The sequence below is a fragment of the Venturia canescens genome, chromosome 2 (genome assembly GCF_019457755.1).
Source record: "Venturia canescens isolate UGA chromosome 2, ASM1945775v1, whole genome shotgun sequence".
Taxonomy (NCBI): domain Eukaryota; kingdom Metazoa; phylum Arthropoda; class Insecta; order Hymenoptera; family Ichneumonidae; genus Venturia; species Venturia canescens.
The window spans coordinates 21,359,034-21,377,866 of NC_057422.1; the positions used below are offsets into that span (position 1 = coordinate 21,359,034).

At 39.7% G+C, this 18,833-nt stretch overlaps 1 protein-coding gene across 2 annotated transcripts in view; it reads left to right on the top strand.

Moving 5' to 3' along the window:
* Positions 1-18,833, top strand: part of Invadolysin (leishmanolysin-like peptidase, invadolysin) — a 334,327-nt gene that overhangs the window by 162,692 nt on the left and 152,802 nt on the right. For both annotated transcript variants that reach the window (XM_043413088.1, XM_043413089.1), the window contains exon 2: positions 7,459-7,559. In XM_043413088.1, coding sequence (XP_043269023.1) covers positions 7,459-7,559 — 101 coding nt within the window. The remainder of the gene's footprint in view (positions 1-7,458; positions 7,560-18,833) is intronic.

Genomic DNA, 18,833 nt, shown 5'->3' on the forward strand with positions numbered 1-18,833 from the left:
CATTTTGTTCAATTTATTTCATTTATAATAAAAACATAAGCTAATTTTTTTTCGGAAACTATTGAGCTTAGCTCAAATTATGTAAGTACAAAAATATCTTAGAATTGGTCAAAGAATGAAAAATTATAATTTCAATCAAATCTACTAGAAATTAGTATACTATGTTTGAAAATGAAACACGAAGAAAAATGATTTTTAGTGTACAAATTTTAGAGGGGTGTGATGATCGACATTTTTGCTAACGTCATGGGGAGCCTTTGACTCTTCAGCTTTTTGGTAACGTAACACTGTCACAACGACTTGAAAATTCTTAGAATGTATTATTATTATCAGGAGCAGCTCCCAATTAATTGCGACATCTACGGTTCCAATATTTTTCCGAAATTTTCAGTCGGTAAAACAGGAAAGGGCGTCTTATAGAACATATCGAGATGATATCATCAATCAGTTTGAAAATTCTTGGAATGTATTATTATCAGGAATTGCGACATCTGCGGTTCCAACATTTTTCCGAGATTTTCAATCGATAAAACAGGAAAGGGCGTCTCATAGAACATTTTGAAATGACGTCATCATTCTAGAACATATGGGATGACGTCATCGTTCCAGAATATTCGAAATGATGATGTCGTCGTTGTAGAACATTCGAAATGATGATGTCGTCGTTTTAGAACATTCGAAATGATGACGTCATCGTGACAATGACTCAGCAAAAAAGTATCCAGAACCCGTGTTGTATATCTACTATCGCCCCGTAGTATTGCCACGATTAAGATCTAGTTATTTATATTGTTTTTCTCTCCGACATTTAATAAAAACAGTATTCGTCAAATGAAGCCAATATTTGTTAATGTTTTGCTTTTAAATTTTGCGCATTATTTATTTTATTTTTTTCCCTTTATTTTTCCATTTTCAGCAATCGATGACGAAACATTACAGAATGTATAAGGAGGACTTCTATAAATAATCGAAAGACAACCACGTTATCGTGAAATCGCAATCATAATCACGTTTTTTCAATATATTTTACGTAATCGACCTTCTTTGCCAGAAATTTAACAAAGCTTACATGCGTTATGATCGTTTACCGGCCACGTGGAATACATACATGTTTGCACCCAAGTGGAAAGTAAAGTGTACAACCGGTTGAGCAGGAAGTCTTCCACTCAGGTTCTTGAAGCTTCGGATGCGTGGCTTTTATGTTCCATTTCTATATGTGTATGGTTGAACCTTCTACACCAACAAGCAGGTGGACATTTGTCCAAAAGTGAATTACGGAAGCGGATGGGCGTAACCTCTCTTTCGTCCAACCGTTCTCAACCCCTACTCCCTATTGTCGTCCGTTATCGGTCGCCGCTACCACCGCGGACTTGACCATTACTCTTACCGCCGTTACTTCTGCTCTCTGTGTTCCCGTAACGAAGTCAGAAATAAAATTGGACTGTCGGTCGCTCGGTCTCCGCACCACCAACATCCTTCTGTATCCGACCGCGTGCACCTTTTCTAATTTTCCGTTCTGTTACTGGTTTCGTTTTCTTTCTCACTAACTCAGTGTTCTCTTCTAGCATGGGACTCTATGTATGTGTCTTTCATGCATCAAATACACACAACATTTATTCACATAATTATTTGCATGATATTAGAAAAAAATCATAATGAGTTTGGAACAACCATTTCGCTGGTTTTCTCATTACTTGATTAAATATTTTCCATAAAGCCAAAACTTGCACTGGATGATCTATGCAGCTGGGTTAAATGGAAATCATTAACGTCAGACGAAAGGAAATTTGTCGATAACTTGCGTCACACTCATAGTACGAACCAAATGCAAATACCATTTGTGTATTACTAAAGATGTAAAAACATAAATCGTAATTTTTGTAAAAACTTGAAATTTTTTTATGAAATAACGCAAATAAATTATCGAAATAATAACGTGTCGAGATTAATCGACACGTTTTATAATTACAGTTTGTTTGCAAACCTCTGAGAAAGAAGTCGTTTAAGAAAATATTGTAATTCGTTTGAAATTGAATGAAAAAATAAAGAATTTTGGATTTATCACATCTGATCTTACAAATACAATATTATTTCACATTTGCACAAGGACCACACACATTTATTCCCCTCGACACACGTATAACGGTTAGATATAAATAAATATCATTTAAATTGTTCTTTTTGGTATTTACTAAAATTACCTGGAGTGATCGTATGGCTCTCTTTCCAATGGGGGATTCGTCGGGATATCAGGATGGCTAGTCCTGATTGCGCCGGCATTGATAATCTCCACCCAATTTAATTTCACGTGGTCGATGGAAAAGAATTTCGTACGATGGATTTTTCGTGGATCAATCCGTTGCGGTCGACGGTCCTACATCAAGAGAGCTTTTCGTACTTTTAATTTTCGCCGGTAGCCCAGAGAAAACGTAAATTTCGGGAGAAGCAGCGGTTTTTGTAGGTATCATTCAAATAGTGGGAACACAGCACGTCATTTGAACTCTTTCATTATTATCAGTAAATAGCAATTAAGCTGCACGACGTCCCTGAATTTGACACTTCCTGTTATTACGTAGTATCAGGGAATGAACTATATGAACCAACACACTAGCAATATTTTCGATTAAAAGTTATTCTCAATAGTTTCATATCGAAGCGGGGCCAGACGATCTGATAAATCAGTTAATTAGTAGTTGAAACTCAAACTTGAGAGAGATTGGAATACCTTGTTAAGGCATGTGACGGAAATCGTTATTTGGAACCACGTGAGCTGTGAGATAATACACCAGGACGAGATATGCTTGGACAGTAATAGTAAAAGAGGTGGAGACCGAAAATGAGGGAGATAGAGATGGATACAGTTACCAGCGCAGTTGGAGAGTATCCAGCCTACTGTGGACGATGAGGGTTGAAATTAGGTTTAATCCAAAGTTTGATAATTAAGAGGCTACCGTTAAATGCACACAAAGTGGTTCATAAGTTATGGTAAAGCCCGCGCCCGCGTAACTTGACTAGATTCGAGCCTCTGGCGTTCGTTGTATACCCAGCAAAGCTCTGTATGCACGTGCCCACTTATTTCATCATCAACTCTTCCTAAGACCTGTGTTATGATCTTTCATGTTCCATTTTCAAAAACACCTCAATTAATGAGCTGACCTCATTACGAATCTATGGAATACTACCTCCCTCCCGAATGAACTCCTTTAGTGAACAATCATGTATAGATAAGATCAATAAGTCGACTTTCTCATATTTTTCCATTTTGGACATTGCTGACTTGGATCCACTTTAGGTAAATCTTAATGAATTTCGTCCTTCACTCCAATGAGTATCATATCATCCCTCTTTGAAACTGTATGATGATGACTTACTAGAATATATAGACTATTCGACTCTGAGGAGGATTGGTGTTTGAAGCTCACGAGCAGAATACTGCTTTACCGGATAATTCCGGTAAGGATCTTTCCGCGCTTTCCCTGTTTCAACGCCGCATTATGAACGTAGATCTCTTCGTAAGAGAAATGCAGTTTCTTCTCTATGTGTAGATGGTGCATGTACTATTCCGTCCCCGCTCTCCCTTCATTTCGTTTTATTTTTCTCCCGTAGTAGGAAGTTTGCCATTGAGGCGAAAGTTGAAATCTAGAGCGGATTAAAACTTGCCGGGATCATGTCGGTCCTTCGATCGTATTCATTCGATTATTTTGATCCTGCCCTCTGGCTCGAAGCTTTTTCCACTTTCTATCCCCAAAGACTTTCCGAGTTCCTTTTCTCTTTTATTTGTAATAACGACCGATCTTCTTCCCAAGTTTCAAGTTTTCTCTGCCTGCAAAAACTCCGAGGCAATCTTTCGTCTTCGCGCAATCGCTTTCTCTATATACCGTGAGTTTACTGCAAAATTCCTTTACTTCGTGTGTATATTTATATATATAGCCAGATATCTTTATATTTATACCGTTTTATCTCTGCTTTTCTTCCGTCTTTTTCTCTGTCGTTCCCTTCGATGATCTCGTGGGAAATCGAAGATGTTCCCAAAAAAGACACAGAAAGAAAAAGAAAAACAAAGAAAGAAGAAAACCTTTTACACACCTCATACCCGCGGCTTTACATTCCCCGAGGCTGTCTCGATTTGGGGTCACAAGGGCTTGCGGAGGGACAGTACCAAGAGTTTTCTTATTCAGTAGGATTTCAATACTTTTAGTTCCCCGTTCTTCACTTTCGTTTCAACATGTATACATTGATAGGTATTATTTTGAACGCCTTGTAACGTTGCCCTCAATGGAACAAGTTAGCTGCACGGTATTTGATGTTTCGAATAATATTCCATAAGAAAATTTAGAATGGGTCATAAAAATGCATCAGCTCTCATATACGATGGCTCATAGGTACACTGAATGCAGTATTTTTTTCCTCGCGGTGACGAGTCGGTGGAAACGGCCAGGAAACTAAACTCTAAAATCATCAGATTTTGAAAAAAGTACTATCCGCTAACCGCGAGTGCCATCGGATGCAGAGTGCACCGCTGATCCTCATTGAATCGTTTTACACATGAGATTTGTAAATTTATTTTTATTTTTTTAACGAATAATTGAAAAAACGAACTTTTTTAGGTTTTTCGCTTATAAAATAAAATTCAATGGACCTATGGAAAAGCAACCGAGAGACGAAATGTAGCAAATAAAATTGTGAAGAAAATGAGCCCTGGAACGGAACGATCCGATTCCGTTTGGGTGCTATTTTTGAAGTTGAATCTTTTTCTTGGCCGATGGTAGGTACTGATAGATATTTTCTGTGTAAAATTCAAACGCTGTCGGATAATTAGGTTTTTAGTTATTACTTTGTTAGTTTTTAGTTTTTTATAATTGGATGCTCTGGAAGTTATCCAATTTCAATTTATCAAATCGATTTTTAAAGGAGAATTTTTCAGCTACGAAACGTCAATCCTCGTTTTTCATCGAAATGTTGAAAAATAGGTTAAAATCAGGCGCAAAAACTGCCGAGCGCGCGATAGTGGTCGAGCGGTGGGGGTTAAACAGCAGCCGCGAGGAAGGCGTTCTTGTATTACTGTATATTCGCCTTCCCGCTTCGTTAATATAACCTATAAATTTTCATCGGGACATATTGTAAACCGAAAGATTTTGCGCTCTATTAATTTATGTAGAATTGAATTCGCACGATTACCGCAATTTTTTATCAAGACAATGTTTTAAATCTCAGCTTAAATTTATGTTTCCCTATTCAAGTGGTTAGTTTTTTACAATTTACGAGAACTCTGGTCGACTTCTTGACATCGCGATAAAACTCGAAAAATCGCCCTTACCTATATCTGTCGTAGCTTATCTTTTGACTTTTAGAGTTGCCCTCGTTTTTTTATTCTCGCTTTACAAAAAGTATACCTTTAAACTCAATGCATAGCGTTTCTTATCTGTTGCCTGACAGCCGTGCGCGAGAAGTGGTAAACTCCCTCTGTAAAATCTTTTGCTTTCTCCATTTCTCCCTCTCTCCTTTTCTTACTTTTCCCTCTTTTTCACTATGAATATAGCCTCTTTTGGCAAAGAACAAGCCTGAATACCATTACAATAATTCGCCCGGCGCACAAACGTCCGAGAAGATCTTTTATCATCTTTCTCGCACCTTTTACCTTCATCCACGTTCAAGGAGAGAACTAAAAGTGCAGAAAATAATAGAAAGAATGAGAGAGAAAGCCAAGCTCCTAAGGAAAGAGCCGTGGTGTAAGCTCGTGGCTGTGAGGCAAAAGCTTGTCCGCCGCCCGCCGACACTCGAAACTTTGCCAGCAAAAGCCTTCCATGCGTTCTCGTCCGCTTTGGAATTGAACTTTCCACGAAGTTCGCCATCACTAGCACCATCACCACCAGCAACATCGCTAAGCACCCGGTTATCTGTTCTTGTCCGTTATTACCATCCCCTTTATTTTGTTTCTTTGTCGTTTGCGAGTTAGGCTCTTAAACATCATCCCTCACTCCTTACAGTAGCGTTGCGAGCTTGGTTACCTAGATGAGTTATCTCTTACTCCACTTTCCCGCACTTCCCTCCTTCTATTTCATTCCATGGTTCTGTCCGCGAAACGTCCGATTACCGCAAAGCACGAAATTGCACTCGAGACTTGTATATAATCGGTTGGCAAACTCACAAGAGAGAATAGTTGAGAGTATCTCCGTGGTTCTCTCTTGTATGCGCTCCGAGCTATTCCTATGGCCAGCTCCTTAACCTCCGTATCGCTCTCCCTCTCGCTCGCTCTCTCGACACGCTCTTCCTTGATGTTTATCCCTCTACGTTTCGCTTTCCTTAGTTGCTCTGTGTCAACCCTAATTCACCTAACGGTTAAGCACTAAAACGGAAATAATCCATTGCGACTATAGAGATACCCAGATTTAATTGGATAACCGAAGAGATTGGACGCAAGATGAGGGTCAAATAACTTTGCTTATTCAAAGTAATTACAACAACGAAACGTGCTTCGGATCTTCAACTACGACACCGTTCAAAAATTAATGACAGACCAATAAAATCAAAGAAGCATTTCAATATAATAACTGACTTTATCAGTCAAAACGCGAGCATTTTTATTTTCATAATATTGAACGGTTGCAACAAGGATTGTCCCAACGATATCTTCATCTCACTGCGTGTCACCCAACAACCTTCGCCGCGTAATTTTTCATATTAAAGAAATGAATGTACTCAATGATTCTGTCCCGATAGTGTTACCACACGGTCAACGTTGGAGATACTGACTGAGAGTGAAATGAATTTGATATTTATATTACGGTGTCAATTCATACATTACGGCAATCAAAAACATACAAAATGGTGAAGCGAAATGAAAAATGTTTGAGATTACGCTAAAAAATGGCACGTCATTTGTTTTCCGTCCGAGAAATCCTACCTGAGAGGAAATATATATCTCCTGGAGGAGACAAGCCTCCTTGCTACGTAATAGAAGATGTGCAGGATGAAAGAAAGCTTTTGTGGGCGGAAAGCATAGCGCGGTACAAAGGGGGGTTTTTTACTAGCGCTTTTTTCACGTTACCAGAATATAATGTAAAGCGAGCGATACGGGGGAAACAATAAGAAAAATAAAACGAGGCTTTTCTCAAGATTTGCTTCTTCCGGCAATGTTGGAAAAACGCCTTTTCGTGAAGCTCGGTCAGCCTTTGTGTTTCGTCATTTTGGGCTCGGATTTCATAAAAATTAACATTAAGAAATTCATTTTGAATTATAAGTTACTTCAAAATATCAGTGATTATTACAATCTGTATCAATATTTAAATCAAACTGATTATTACATCAACCTTATAGATATAAATCACCGCACATTCTTTTCATAATGACACACGGTCAAGACTTTAATCTAGGGCATAAAAAAATGATCACATTTTCATTTCTTCAAACTGTGAGAATACGCTTTTAACAAATTGCTTCTCTTATTATTCCATTCAGGTCGTCCACGGCGTTCATATTGAGCCAGCACACGTGATGAAAAAACGAAGCATCAGTCAACCGCTGAGGATTCTGCTGTCGTACGACGAGAGCGTCTACCGGTGAGTTTGTCACACCTATTTTATGTTTTTTCATGATAATACCGAAGATTCGTCGCCGAAGACATTCACTATTCTACTTATTGTACATTCGCGATTGAGGTCGATGTCACTTTTTCCCATGGACATGTACAGTAGAAAGAATGACCTCGAGCCATCGCTCGCATAATTTATGTACATCACCATATGGTATATATGTTACCTCTCACTGAGATTCTATACAACGAAATGAAAAGTAGCATAATAATGATTGCATAACATTCAACAAGGACAAGTTTTCATTCAGTCCACGTACCTCTATTAAGCTGGGATAGTCACGATATGCAACGATAGCACCATTCAAAATAATTGGGTAATGAAGGGACGCTGGGGGGAAATAATGCGATATCATGAATCGTGGCCACCATGGATTCATTATTATTTCTAGCGGGTTATACATTAACATTCCATTGTATCAGTGACAGGCTTTTTGAATAGTTTCTAGCTCGAATATACATGACGCTGAAGCCCGTAAGGTCATAACGATTATTTCCACACGATAATCGTCGAGGCAAGTTTACACAATGCACAAAGCCTTTATACGCTGCAGATTCACTGTACGAACATTGAGCAAGCTTTTTGTGTGATTCATGCTTCCTAGGCAATTCCCAAATTGCTCGACGTACTAACGGGAGTATATTGCATAACGGCATTAGACAATTTTGTGACATTTGCCGGAAGTGAAGAGAGAATTCCAGTGGCTCGATTCTGTGGTAAGAGCATCCATGCTGGACACAGGATGTGGTTGAAAACTTGGGGACTCTGCAGACATTGCCACAACCTTCATGGTGGTATGTAGCTCCGAGCTTGACCGTTTTGTTGACTTTGAGCTGTCATGGGTCTTGTGCAAAAGTTTCCACCGTTAACGTTTTTGGCGGTTGGCCGAGAAACAGAGTGTTTATATATCGTCTTATATAGATAGAAACTCTTGAAGGCTGCTTCTGCAGTTGTGATGTGTGGCTTGGTTCGTGCACGCGAGAATACCGGAGACATTGGCGAAAAAGCTCGGCAGCCCCTCAGGCGAAAACTCCCTCGGTCTTCCTCTTTCGTAAGATCGGATATATACCCATGGATCGTGCGACGAATATAGTGCAGCTTCCTAACCGCCATTCGTCTCGAACTCCTTCCGCGTCTCCTCCACAACGACAAGGATGAGTGCTGTGACCATAGGACTCGAGTTCTGACAAAGAAAGCAAGAAAGAAATATCGCTTGCGTACATACACATACATGTTTATATATCTATATAAATTTATACGAACAGCATGAAACCCCAGCCGCGCGTTGTGGTTCCTGCCAAATTTTCTTCTCTCATGTTGCCGAGAGAGCAGAAAGCGACCAACGCCAGTTTGTTTGTCGCGTGAAACTCCCTCCTCCTCCTCCTCCTCCTCTTCTGCCTTCTCCTCCACGTCGTTTCTTCCCTCGGGCATTTTCAAAGGACGACGCGGGGCGTATGCCTTGGCCAGAACTGCCTAACGTATATGTATATTAATAGTAAACGTATAGGTACACTTTTGTACGTCTATGTGTTTCTCGTTTTGTAGTGAGTGCCCCTGCGTTCTCATCTCTCACGAGGCTTTTCAACAGGAAGCAAGAAGACTTGTTACTCTCTGGGCACAACTTCGTGGCCAACAACCAGAGAGAAATTACACGTCCATTCGATGCTCTTTTTTCATCTTCATCACTGTCTCGACTTTTCTCTCGTCTGTCTTTTTTGTCCCATTTTCTTTCATCTACATTGTCCACGTTTAAACTCGCGAGGACTATCCACGGAACGCTAAATTCTGTGACCGGTTTTTGGCAGCCGCTCACTAACTCGTGGACACTGAACGCAATTTATACCGGATTTGTTGTCCGTAAAATGAAGCAGATGGATTTTACTTGGGTTTGTAGAGCCGACCACGGGATGTTCAGAAGATTTCAATCTACCTCAAAGAAAATATTTTTAACTGTATTCAGGTCCCTGTCGTTTCATAGCAATGAATTTCTCTTTCTCTCTTCTCTTTTTTTGCAACCGAATATACTCATATATTGCAACTTTCGACTAAGCTGGCAGATCTTTTGTAAACTCGAAAACTGTTTATGAGGAAAATGCGGAGAATATATTTTATAAATTTAGTTGCTCATAAAAAAATAACAATATTATATTGTTCTTCAACGATACAAAATTGATAAATGTTTTGTGTAAAATCACCCTTTCACTACTATCCTGTATAGTTTTGAGAGAGAAACCTCATAGTTCGATATCGTTTCTACCAGTTTTATCCCAGATTTCACTGACGTTGACCTGTTTCAACCGAAGGTGCTTCATTGGCTCACCATATTATATACGTATATATTGTTGAAGACCCTCCGAGTAGCGCATTGCGTTTTCGTAATATAATTCGCTCTTCAATTCGTCGGGTCTCTAATTAATTCGGAAGCCAATTAGCCATAGCCAGCTTTTGTGAGAGGGTTTAGTGTTGCTTGGGTAGAACAGTCCTGTCTTAACGACGACAACGACGACGACGTCGTCACCGTCGTCGTTGGAGGCGAGCTCTTGTCGAATTTCATTCGGGCAAGCGCGCCCACTCCTAAGTTCGGCACTTGCTAAATGCCTTCGCGTAGTCCTTTCGGCCAAACTTTTGGCACCCTCTCAACTCTAGAACGAAGCGGCGACAGGACGATGGGCTGAGTAACTCTCTCCACCCCCCCACCAACGAATCTTACAACTTTCAACGTCGAATCTCCTACACGCTGTGTGCTGGAGAGATACATTACGAACCACTGGGGCTATGAGCGAACAGGTTATATTTTCAGCACCCTTGATCCTTTAGTGCCATGGGTAAACAAGATCTTAGATCTTTGATACACTTTATCAAACAAATGTTTGAAAAAGATGGTGAATCGTAATTTTTTAAATTAAAAACCGTTCGATCTTTGGATTGAAAAATTGTGCATATTACAATTCAACAAACAAGTCGAATGTGATGACGAAGTTTTTGCAAACTTTGCATCACGAGTAATAAGCCTTTCTAGATATGCATGCTTTAACGTATTTCCTATACGTATGCGGATGTGCGCGAAGATAGATTTCACTTTTTACGCGCCTGCAATATTTCGACAATATTGGCGCATGTCTCCCAACCAATACAACTAGTCAAAAAGAGGACTCGGAAGATTAAAGTGAAGGTCATTCCTGCTCTATCCATTTCGACAGCATTTGCATTGCACGATCTCAGTGAAAGAATAGTATATTACATACCTAGGGGGGGAAAGTAGACTACTTCAAATCGCGGGCAGAATTGTCATCCGAGCCGAAGGCGAGGGTGATAAGCACGCGGTTTGAGGTGGTCTAATTTCACTCTCGTGGAGTGTATACTATTTTTCACCACACATGCACCGAAAATTCAACCTTCCGATTTCGGAAAGTTGAACTTTCGGCGCATGTGTAGTGAAAAACGGTATATACTATAAAGGAGGATACTTATAAGATCATGAAAAGGCAGAAGCTGTCGAGCGATTCATTTGTATTGAAGAATGAATGTCGATGGCAAAGTCGCTGCAGTATCTTATATAACGTACTATACGCGATACTTTTATCCCAATGTTATTGCTGTAATTTCTCAGAAATAAGCTCACCGTAAAGCGCTTCTCACATACTACATCATGCATTCTACGTGATTTCCATCCAACCCAGGAACAATTTATTGATTGCGTTGTTACGCAAAACACCTGGAAATGGTCAGCACTATTTCGTACGTCCAAAAGATGTATGGGCGTGTATTTTGGATATTATTATTTTATTGATTGTTTTTTGAATGTCAAAATTTTTACTCCTGCTTGAAATACATCACCGAGAGAAGCACAGCAGAGTTGAGTAGAGTCGAGAAGCTGAAGCCCTCCAGTAATTAATTCCAGCAGGCGTGTCACTCGCATGAACGAGTTTGCATTCACGCACAAACTGACACGTACCTCGATTATCTGCCGAACCCGGTGTGCATATCCATCCGACCATTGCGAATACACTCTACGCAATTCAACGAAATTCATAGAAAAAGCGTGCGTTTTTTTGTTTTGTTTTTCCAGGCCGACTCTTTCGAACCGTGACGTATCAAAGCTCTGCGTAACTTTTTTCTCTCTCTCCCTCTCACTCTTGCTTGCATCGCCTCGCTTATATTAACGTTTGACTCACGTGTGTTAGATCGACTTTCACATGAATATTTACGGAGATAAAAAACAGCACTCTTCACAAAGGGGAAAAATTGAGGACCTAGTTTCATATTATTTTGATTTTTTTTCCATTCCTTTTTGTAAATATGAAACTTTGTGGAGTTTTGTTCAGTGTCGTTGAACTAGAACAGCACCTTTGTGGCAATGGAACTGTTTTGATATGTGTATTTGTCACCACACGGTTCAATTTCAGATGGTTCGCCAAAGGACATGACTGTACCAACACACCGATCAACTGATAATGATCAAAGCCATCGTTAGATATGAAAAACTCTGCCGTGTCATATTGAATGTCATGAATGACTCGCGATGACCTTTCGTTTATAACAGGAAAGGTATGGAGAGGTGAAAATACGAGATTGCAGGGTTGCCGCGGAAGGAGATCAATTTTGCCCTGTTGTGAAGTATGAGTTTGCCACGACCCGATACAAAATATGTGCATGTAGGTAAAAAATTATTCAGTCATTATCTACAGGAGAACAGAAGTTTATTACTAAATATGAAAGCAACATACTGGAAGCAGCGCCTTCTACTAACCTTGTTTGTTACGACAATCGGTAAAATATTTGATCCGCGTCTCTCGTTTAATCCATTGGAAGATTTAGTCGTAATGTGATGCTGATTCGCCAAGAAGAGGTCGAAAAAGGGCTAAAGCGTCGGAGATTACAACCGACAGTTCTCGAAGCACCTCCGTCCCCCATTCATCTTTACTTCAATGTATGCCCTCCCTCTATCTTTCTATCTCTATTACTCTTCACGTAGCTTCTAAGTATGCCTCCCTCATCTCTCCGCAGCGGTATTCTGGTGGTTAATGAACGAAACTTTCCTATTGCTTTTTTAAACAATATACTCGCTTCCTTCTCATCCGGCAACTTTCTCTCTCCGAGTCTTTATCTCTTGCGCTCTCATCCTACTCTAAATTTTCTCATTTTCCCCCATAGTTCAACTTCCGAACGAACTTCGACGATCGCTTTATCCTCAAAATGAAGCTGCCCGGGGATTAAACAGGCGCCAGGGGCCCCAACCCTGTCGGATAAGAGTGCTCAACATTTACACCGATCGTTTTTTAGTTTTTGTTGCACACATTGACGTAAATCGTTTATTCGCCCTCTGAAAAGCCTTTTTACCTTACATGCCATTATTATTTCCGATCACGCGCAGTATTTCCTGCCAAAAATGGGATAAATTGAGAAACCGTCTGTCTTTGAAATGAGAAATTTGTTTAATCGGTGTAAAACTCATTAAAACTTTTGTCATTACGGAATTTATAAATGATCGATTCGCGAAATCGTTTTCATATATGGTGTCTCTGATAATCATTTTTGTCAGTTAACAGTATGGCGGGCTCTTCAATAACTTATCGTTTATATTTCCATATCATCAAGTTGATATTCTGCATGGTAAATCTAAATCGGATTTTTTTAAGGTCATCATACTGTTATGCAATGTGCTTTTGCAAACTGATTGTTCAGATTATATTGTCAATTTATTTATGAAAAACCGTTTGAATTCAAAAGAAGCTGCGAATTTTATTTTTCATCATAATCCATTCACCGGATGAGTGTTTACTAGACTCCGGCTTTTAGATCTGTCGAGTGTCCTTAAGCTCTGGACGAAATGTCTCGTGTTCCATTTTCTTTTTCGTCGTTTTGTACCACTTTCTCAGGGTCTCTAGGTCTTGACGCAAAAGTAGGTCAATTTTGCGAGTCAATATTGCCCCTCTAGATTTATTACCCTCAGTCGGGCATCCAAAAGTACGAAAGCGAAGGGTTCGGAAACTTGCCAAGATTTTCACAAGCTATTTATTCAAGATGGAAAATATGCACTTAGAAAGAAAAAAATCATGTGACAAACTCCACTGTCATTTAAAAGCTGCACTTCTCTTCTTCCGATCCCAGCCAGTGCTGCTCAAAGTGCCTTGAAATATCAATTGCATAGAGGCAATTTACTTTTGAAAATATAAATTCAACATCAGAAGAAGATACAATCTGGGTGAAAAAAGTACAACATCGGAGAGAGACAGCAACTCATCGTTTGTTTTTGTTACTCTACTTGTGGTTTATCGCTGATTTGAAGAAAAATTCTTACAATAATAATTCACATCTTTTCCAGAGTTTTATAACACTAAAGTTTAAAAAATAAAAATATTATGTTAAACAATTTCAATAAATTCATTCCACCCAGCGGTCAAAAGCTCATATTATTTCTGCAGTTTTGTCGTGGTTCGACCGAAGTCCTTAAAACATTCACAATTCTGGTGCGCTTGAACGAAATAAGACGAATATATAATTTTGATCCTTACACAAAATGGCTTTTCGTTGTAACGAACTTGATGAAATAACTACAATTTAAAAAAGACAAGAATAAGTAACCGAAAAAATATGTTCACGTTAATGACTTGCTGAATCATATGAATCGAATAAACTTTTTTTATGCAAAAACAATGATCACAGTTACGAGACAACTAGACAGTCAAAACCGCACGTATATTGGTGTCCGAGATTGAAGCAGTTTTCATTGACCATCCCGTGATGGAGAGTAGGTCCATTGACCAAGTGGCGGCAATGTTTCGCAGTAGTAAGCGACCGCAATGGTCGACCGATAGACATATTCGTGATACGATAGCGAAAGAGAGAGATGGAAAGAGAGGATACAATAGAGTACGACTGCGGTAACGGAAAGAGCACCGCAGAAACACGGCGAGCAGCAGAACAGTTGTAGTGACCGGTAGTGGCCGGACGAGTCGTGCTGAGGACTGAGGCCCTGAGGGGTTGTAGAGGAGTCGCGTTCTTCGGTAGATTCTCCCGAGTTTCATTCAACGGACGAATTTACTCTTTCTCTTTGCTTCTGTCTCCCCCTCTCTCTATTTTCTCATTGCACTCCTTCTCGTTCTTTCTTTCTCATACACACTGACTGAAGTACTAAAAGCCACAATAGCCGCGAGTTTGAGCCGGTCACATCTGTGTATTCGCGGTATTGCTCTCCTCAGTATCTAATAGCTCATCTCATGTTATCCAAACATTCATCTTGTCCAGTAACCTAACATTAATATTGCAGTGTATTATTCTTCGAAAACCAAATAAATTCAAGGATTCGTTGAAAATCATAAATTAGTAATATTAGTGAAACAACATGACACAAAGATGAACTTTTAAACATTTCATTGAAACTTTAGCAGCATCATCTACGTTCTGTTGAATTGATATAAGATAACAAATCAATACAGAAAATTTAATGAATCTTATGAAAAAAAATGATAAAATTCTAAAATATACTAATCTCAAAGAAACGTTTTTCGGTTACGTGACAAAAGGTCCCAGGACAAAATATCCGGGTCAAAATATCCTGGGACACAATATCCCAGGACGAAATATCCCGACACACACACACACACACACACACACACACACACACACACACACACACACACGCACGCACGCACGCACGCACGCACGCACGCACGCACGCACGCACGCACGCACGCACGCACGCACGCACGCACGCACGCACGCACGCACGCACGCACGCACGCACGCACGCACGCACGCACGCACGCACGCACGCACGCACGCACGCACGCACGCACGCACGCACGCACGCACGCACGCACGCACGCACGCACGCACGCACGCACGCACGCACGCACGCACGCACGCACGCACGCACGCACGCACGCACGCACGCACGCACGCACGCACGCACGCACGCACGCACGCACGCACGCACGCACGCACGCACGCACGCACGCACGCACGCACGCACGCACGCACGCACGCACGCACGCACGCACGCACGCACGCACGCACACACACACACACACACACACACACACAACGATTATATTTTGTTCAAGGAGGGTTGAAGTTCCAACATAGTTTTGTTAATAATAATTATTATTTTCTTGATTAACAGAGATAAAAATATTCAAGACATTCGGTCTTACAAGTGTAGGATATTTCCAAATCGAGGATATTACGTTATTAGGATATTTTGACTCCTGGATATTTTGTCCCACGATATTTTATACCAAGATATTTTGACCCGAAGATTTTTTGTCTCAGGATATTTTATACCAGGATATTTTGACCCGAGGATATTTTGATCCGACGATATTTTGTCCGAGGATATATTTCCTTGGGATATTTTGGCACGGGATATCTTGTCTCAGGGTCTTTTGACCGGACACCCGTTTTTCGATGTCTTCACTATATGAAACATTGGAGGGTTTTTCGGGATTGTATTTCTATATCCGCTGCCCATCGTTGAGTATACAATCGCGTGAGAACAAGAACAGCAACCACAAGCACGTGCGAGTATTCACATTCTGGCACATACAGTTCAATTCTCATGCTATTCAACTTGACTTTTGCTTCGATCCGGCGAGCCCAAGAATACACGAGTCTTCGAACGAGTTACCTATAATCGTTGCACGTTTACTTTCACTGAGAATAGAGCAAGAAGAAGGTGGGAGGAAGATTTGAAGGCGTGGCATAGTAGAAGTTTATTCTCGTCACCGATGAAATATTCGTACGATCACACGGTATATAGTAGCTTTGAATCATTCAATAACTTAGCCATGTGGTGGCAATACCTGATTCAAACGTCTTTTATTTTTAGTTATGTAGAAAACCCCATTCGGCCAGAAATTTCAAAAACAATTGCAAACGTGATGACTCTGTCAAAGTCTCTGGCAGCGAACTCGCTTTCATAAATGAAATCGAGTTCTCTAGATCATCTCTTCATTCGAATACTCGCCAGTCATATAGAAATTAATGCTTTCAAAATCCCCTACGCACTTCAATAGCTATGAGTGCTGAGTTTTTTTGGTTTATTTTTTATCAAAAATTGCTGCACCGTTACACTACATGCTATAGGACCCCTCAAATTCAACAAGTCTCGTGAGAACGGCTCTGGTGTTGCAATTTTTGAAATATTTTTCGATATAAATTATTTAAATCAATGACAATAAGCAGTCTCTTCGGTACATTATATTACATTTCTGAAACATATCAAATTCATTATGCTATATGATACGTAACATATGTTGACTTTCGAGCCAAAAATGAATACCGCGTTTTGAAAAATTGATACATGTTTTTATCTCTCAGATCATTTTATATGTATGAATTTTACAAAAACGAAGAAGAAATTTCTGAAGATGCGATCGACATTTACTACTCCGATGAGGAATACTCGGGAAAATCGGAAGATATAAAATACATACGACTTTGGGTTTATTTGATGGAAGGATATCTGTCGATGTTTGTTCAGATCCGTGGATGTCTGTATATGTACATATCCATCAATGAACGTCTAGCCGGGTTTATCGTTATCGCGATTGTTTTATCGTTACCGTTATTGTAGTTGACTGCTGTGCTGAGACTACCCAGCGAGTCTTTCGCACTCTCAGACGTAACTATCTCCTGTGTGGATACGTATGACGACGATCCTTCGGTTTACGTGTCTCTCACCACTCACCGCTAATATTCTCTTCACTTTATAACTCACACTTGTTCTATGTCGAAGATAATAACATTTCTTTGATGGAAATAAAACGTCGTAATAATTTATACAGATTTCATACGTTTTTCAGTACGATTAAGAAATGATTTGAATACGTAGTTTTGATTTTTTATCGCGTGTTATAAGAAGAATCGCCAATATCTTACTGCTTGTTTCATCACTTTGTTGAATATATTTGAATGAATTGTTAATTATTTATAGAAAAAGATTTCACATTTATGTCCTGTACTCAATGACAATAATAATATCCTCTTAGAATATATTTTTAAGTCGTAAAGATTATCATCACTCCATTCGCAAATAAAACTTCCTTTAGAATTCATGACTTAACCCTTTGTGTCACCCATTTTTTTTTTCATCCTATCGGCTTGAATTTTAGTACTCGGGGGTTTTCGCGATCGTTGAATACGATTCCACCCTCAAAATTTAAAAATTAAAAATTTCGGATCCAATATTGCGAATAAAAATTCACAAAACGGTGCCAATATGATGAAGAAAAACAAAAGAAAATGAAAACAAATATAAAGAGAACAAAAAAAAAACAAAAAAATGGAGACAACAACCACCGCGTCCTCGTTAGTGTCTCTGGTTTTGACTGAATGCGGAACTTTGTGCAGAAGATCGTCAATTATATTGAACCCCCGAGTGGCGACTAATTCTTATTCTTGAATATATGACTGATGCTGAAGCACCAAAAAAGTTCAAAATTTCGGTCGAAACTGCTTACAAAATGGTTACAAAACACAAAATTCACAAAGAAAAGAGGTCACAAAGAGATGAAACGATTTGTGCATGTTGAATTCCCATGTTATGAGTGTAGATTTGTAATGAGCGATCCCAAAAACCTCTGAGTACCAACTTTTGCTTTCATCGAACGGTTTTTGCATTTTGGGTCCGCCATATTGGATCCGTCATCTTGAATTTTTGAATTTTGATTGAAGATTTGTAATCAGCGACCCTGAAAACCCCCGGGTTTTGCATTTTTAGTTCGCCATATTGGATCCGCCATCTTGAATTTTGAAATTTTGAGGGCGGAATCGTAATCGGCGATCCCAAAAACCCCCGAGTACAAAATTTTGAGCTATTCCCACATAAGAAAAAACGTTGTACTTCGAAAACACCCGGAGATAATGAATTTTATCTAGAACCATTGCGATTTGTTAAGGTTTGTTTATGTGCATAAACAAAATCATTCGTGATTTTAAACTATTGCACATCAATTCTCATTTATGAATATATGACTGATGCGGAAACACCAAAAAAAATTTAAAAATTCACCCGAAATTGCTCAAAAAATGGTTCTAAAACAGGTGGCACTCTGAGAGTGCTACCATGGCACAAAGGGTTAACAAGTCGGTTGTAAGGGAAGTGGAAGTAATACGGTGCAGTATCCAATGACATACTAGGGAAAACGAGGACCATGCAGTAGTGCAGAGATGGATTCCAAACGCTGGTCCTTACCCAGCTCTCCTATTATTTGTAATACTCACGTTACTCTCTTGTCC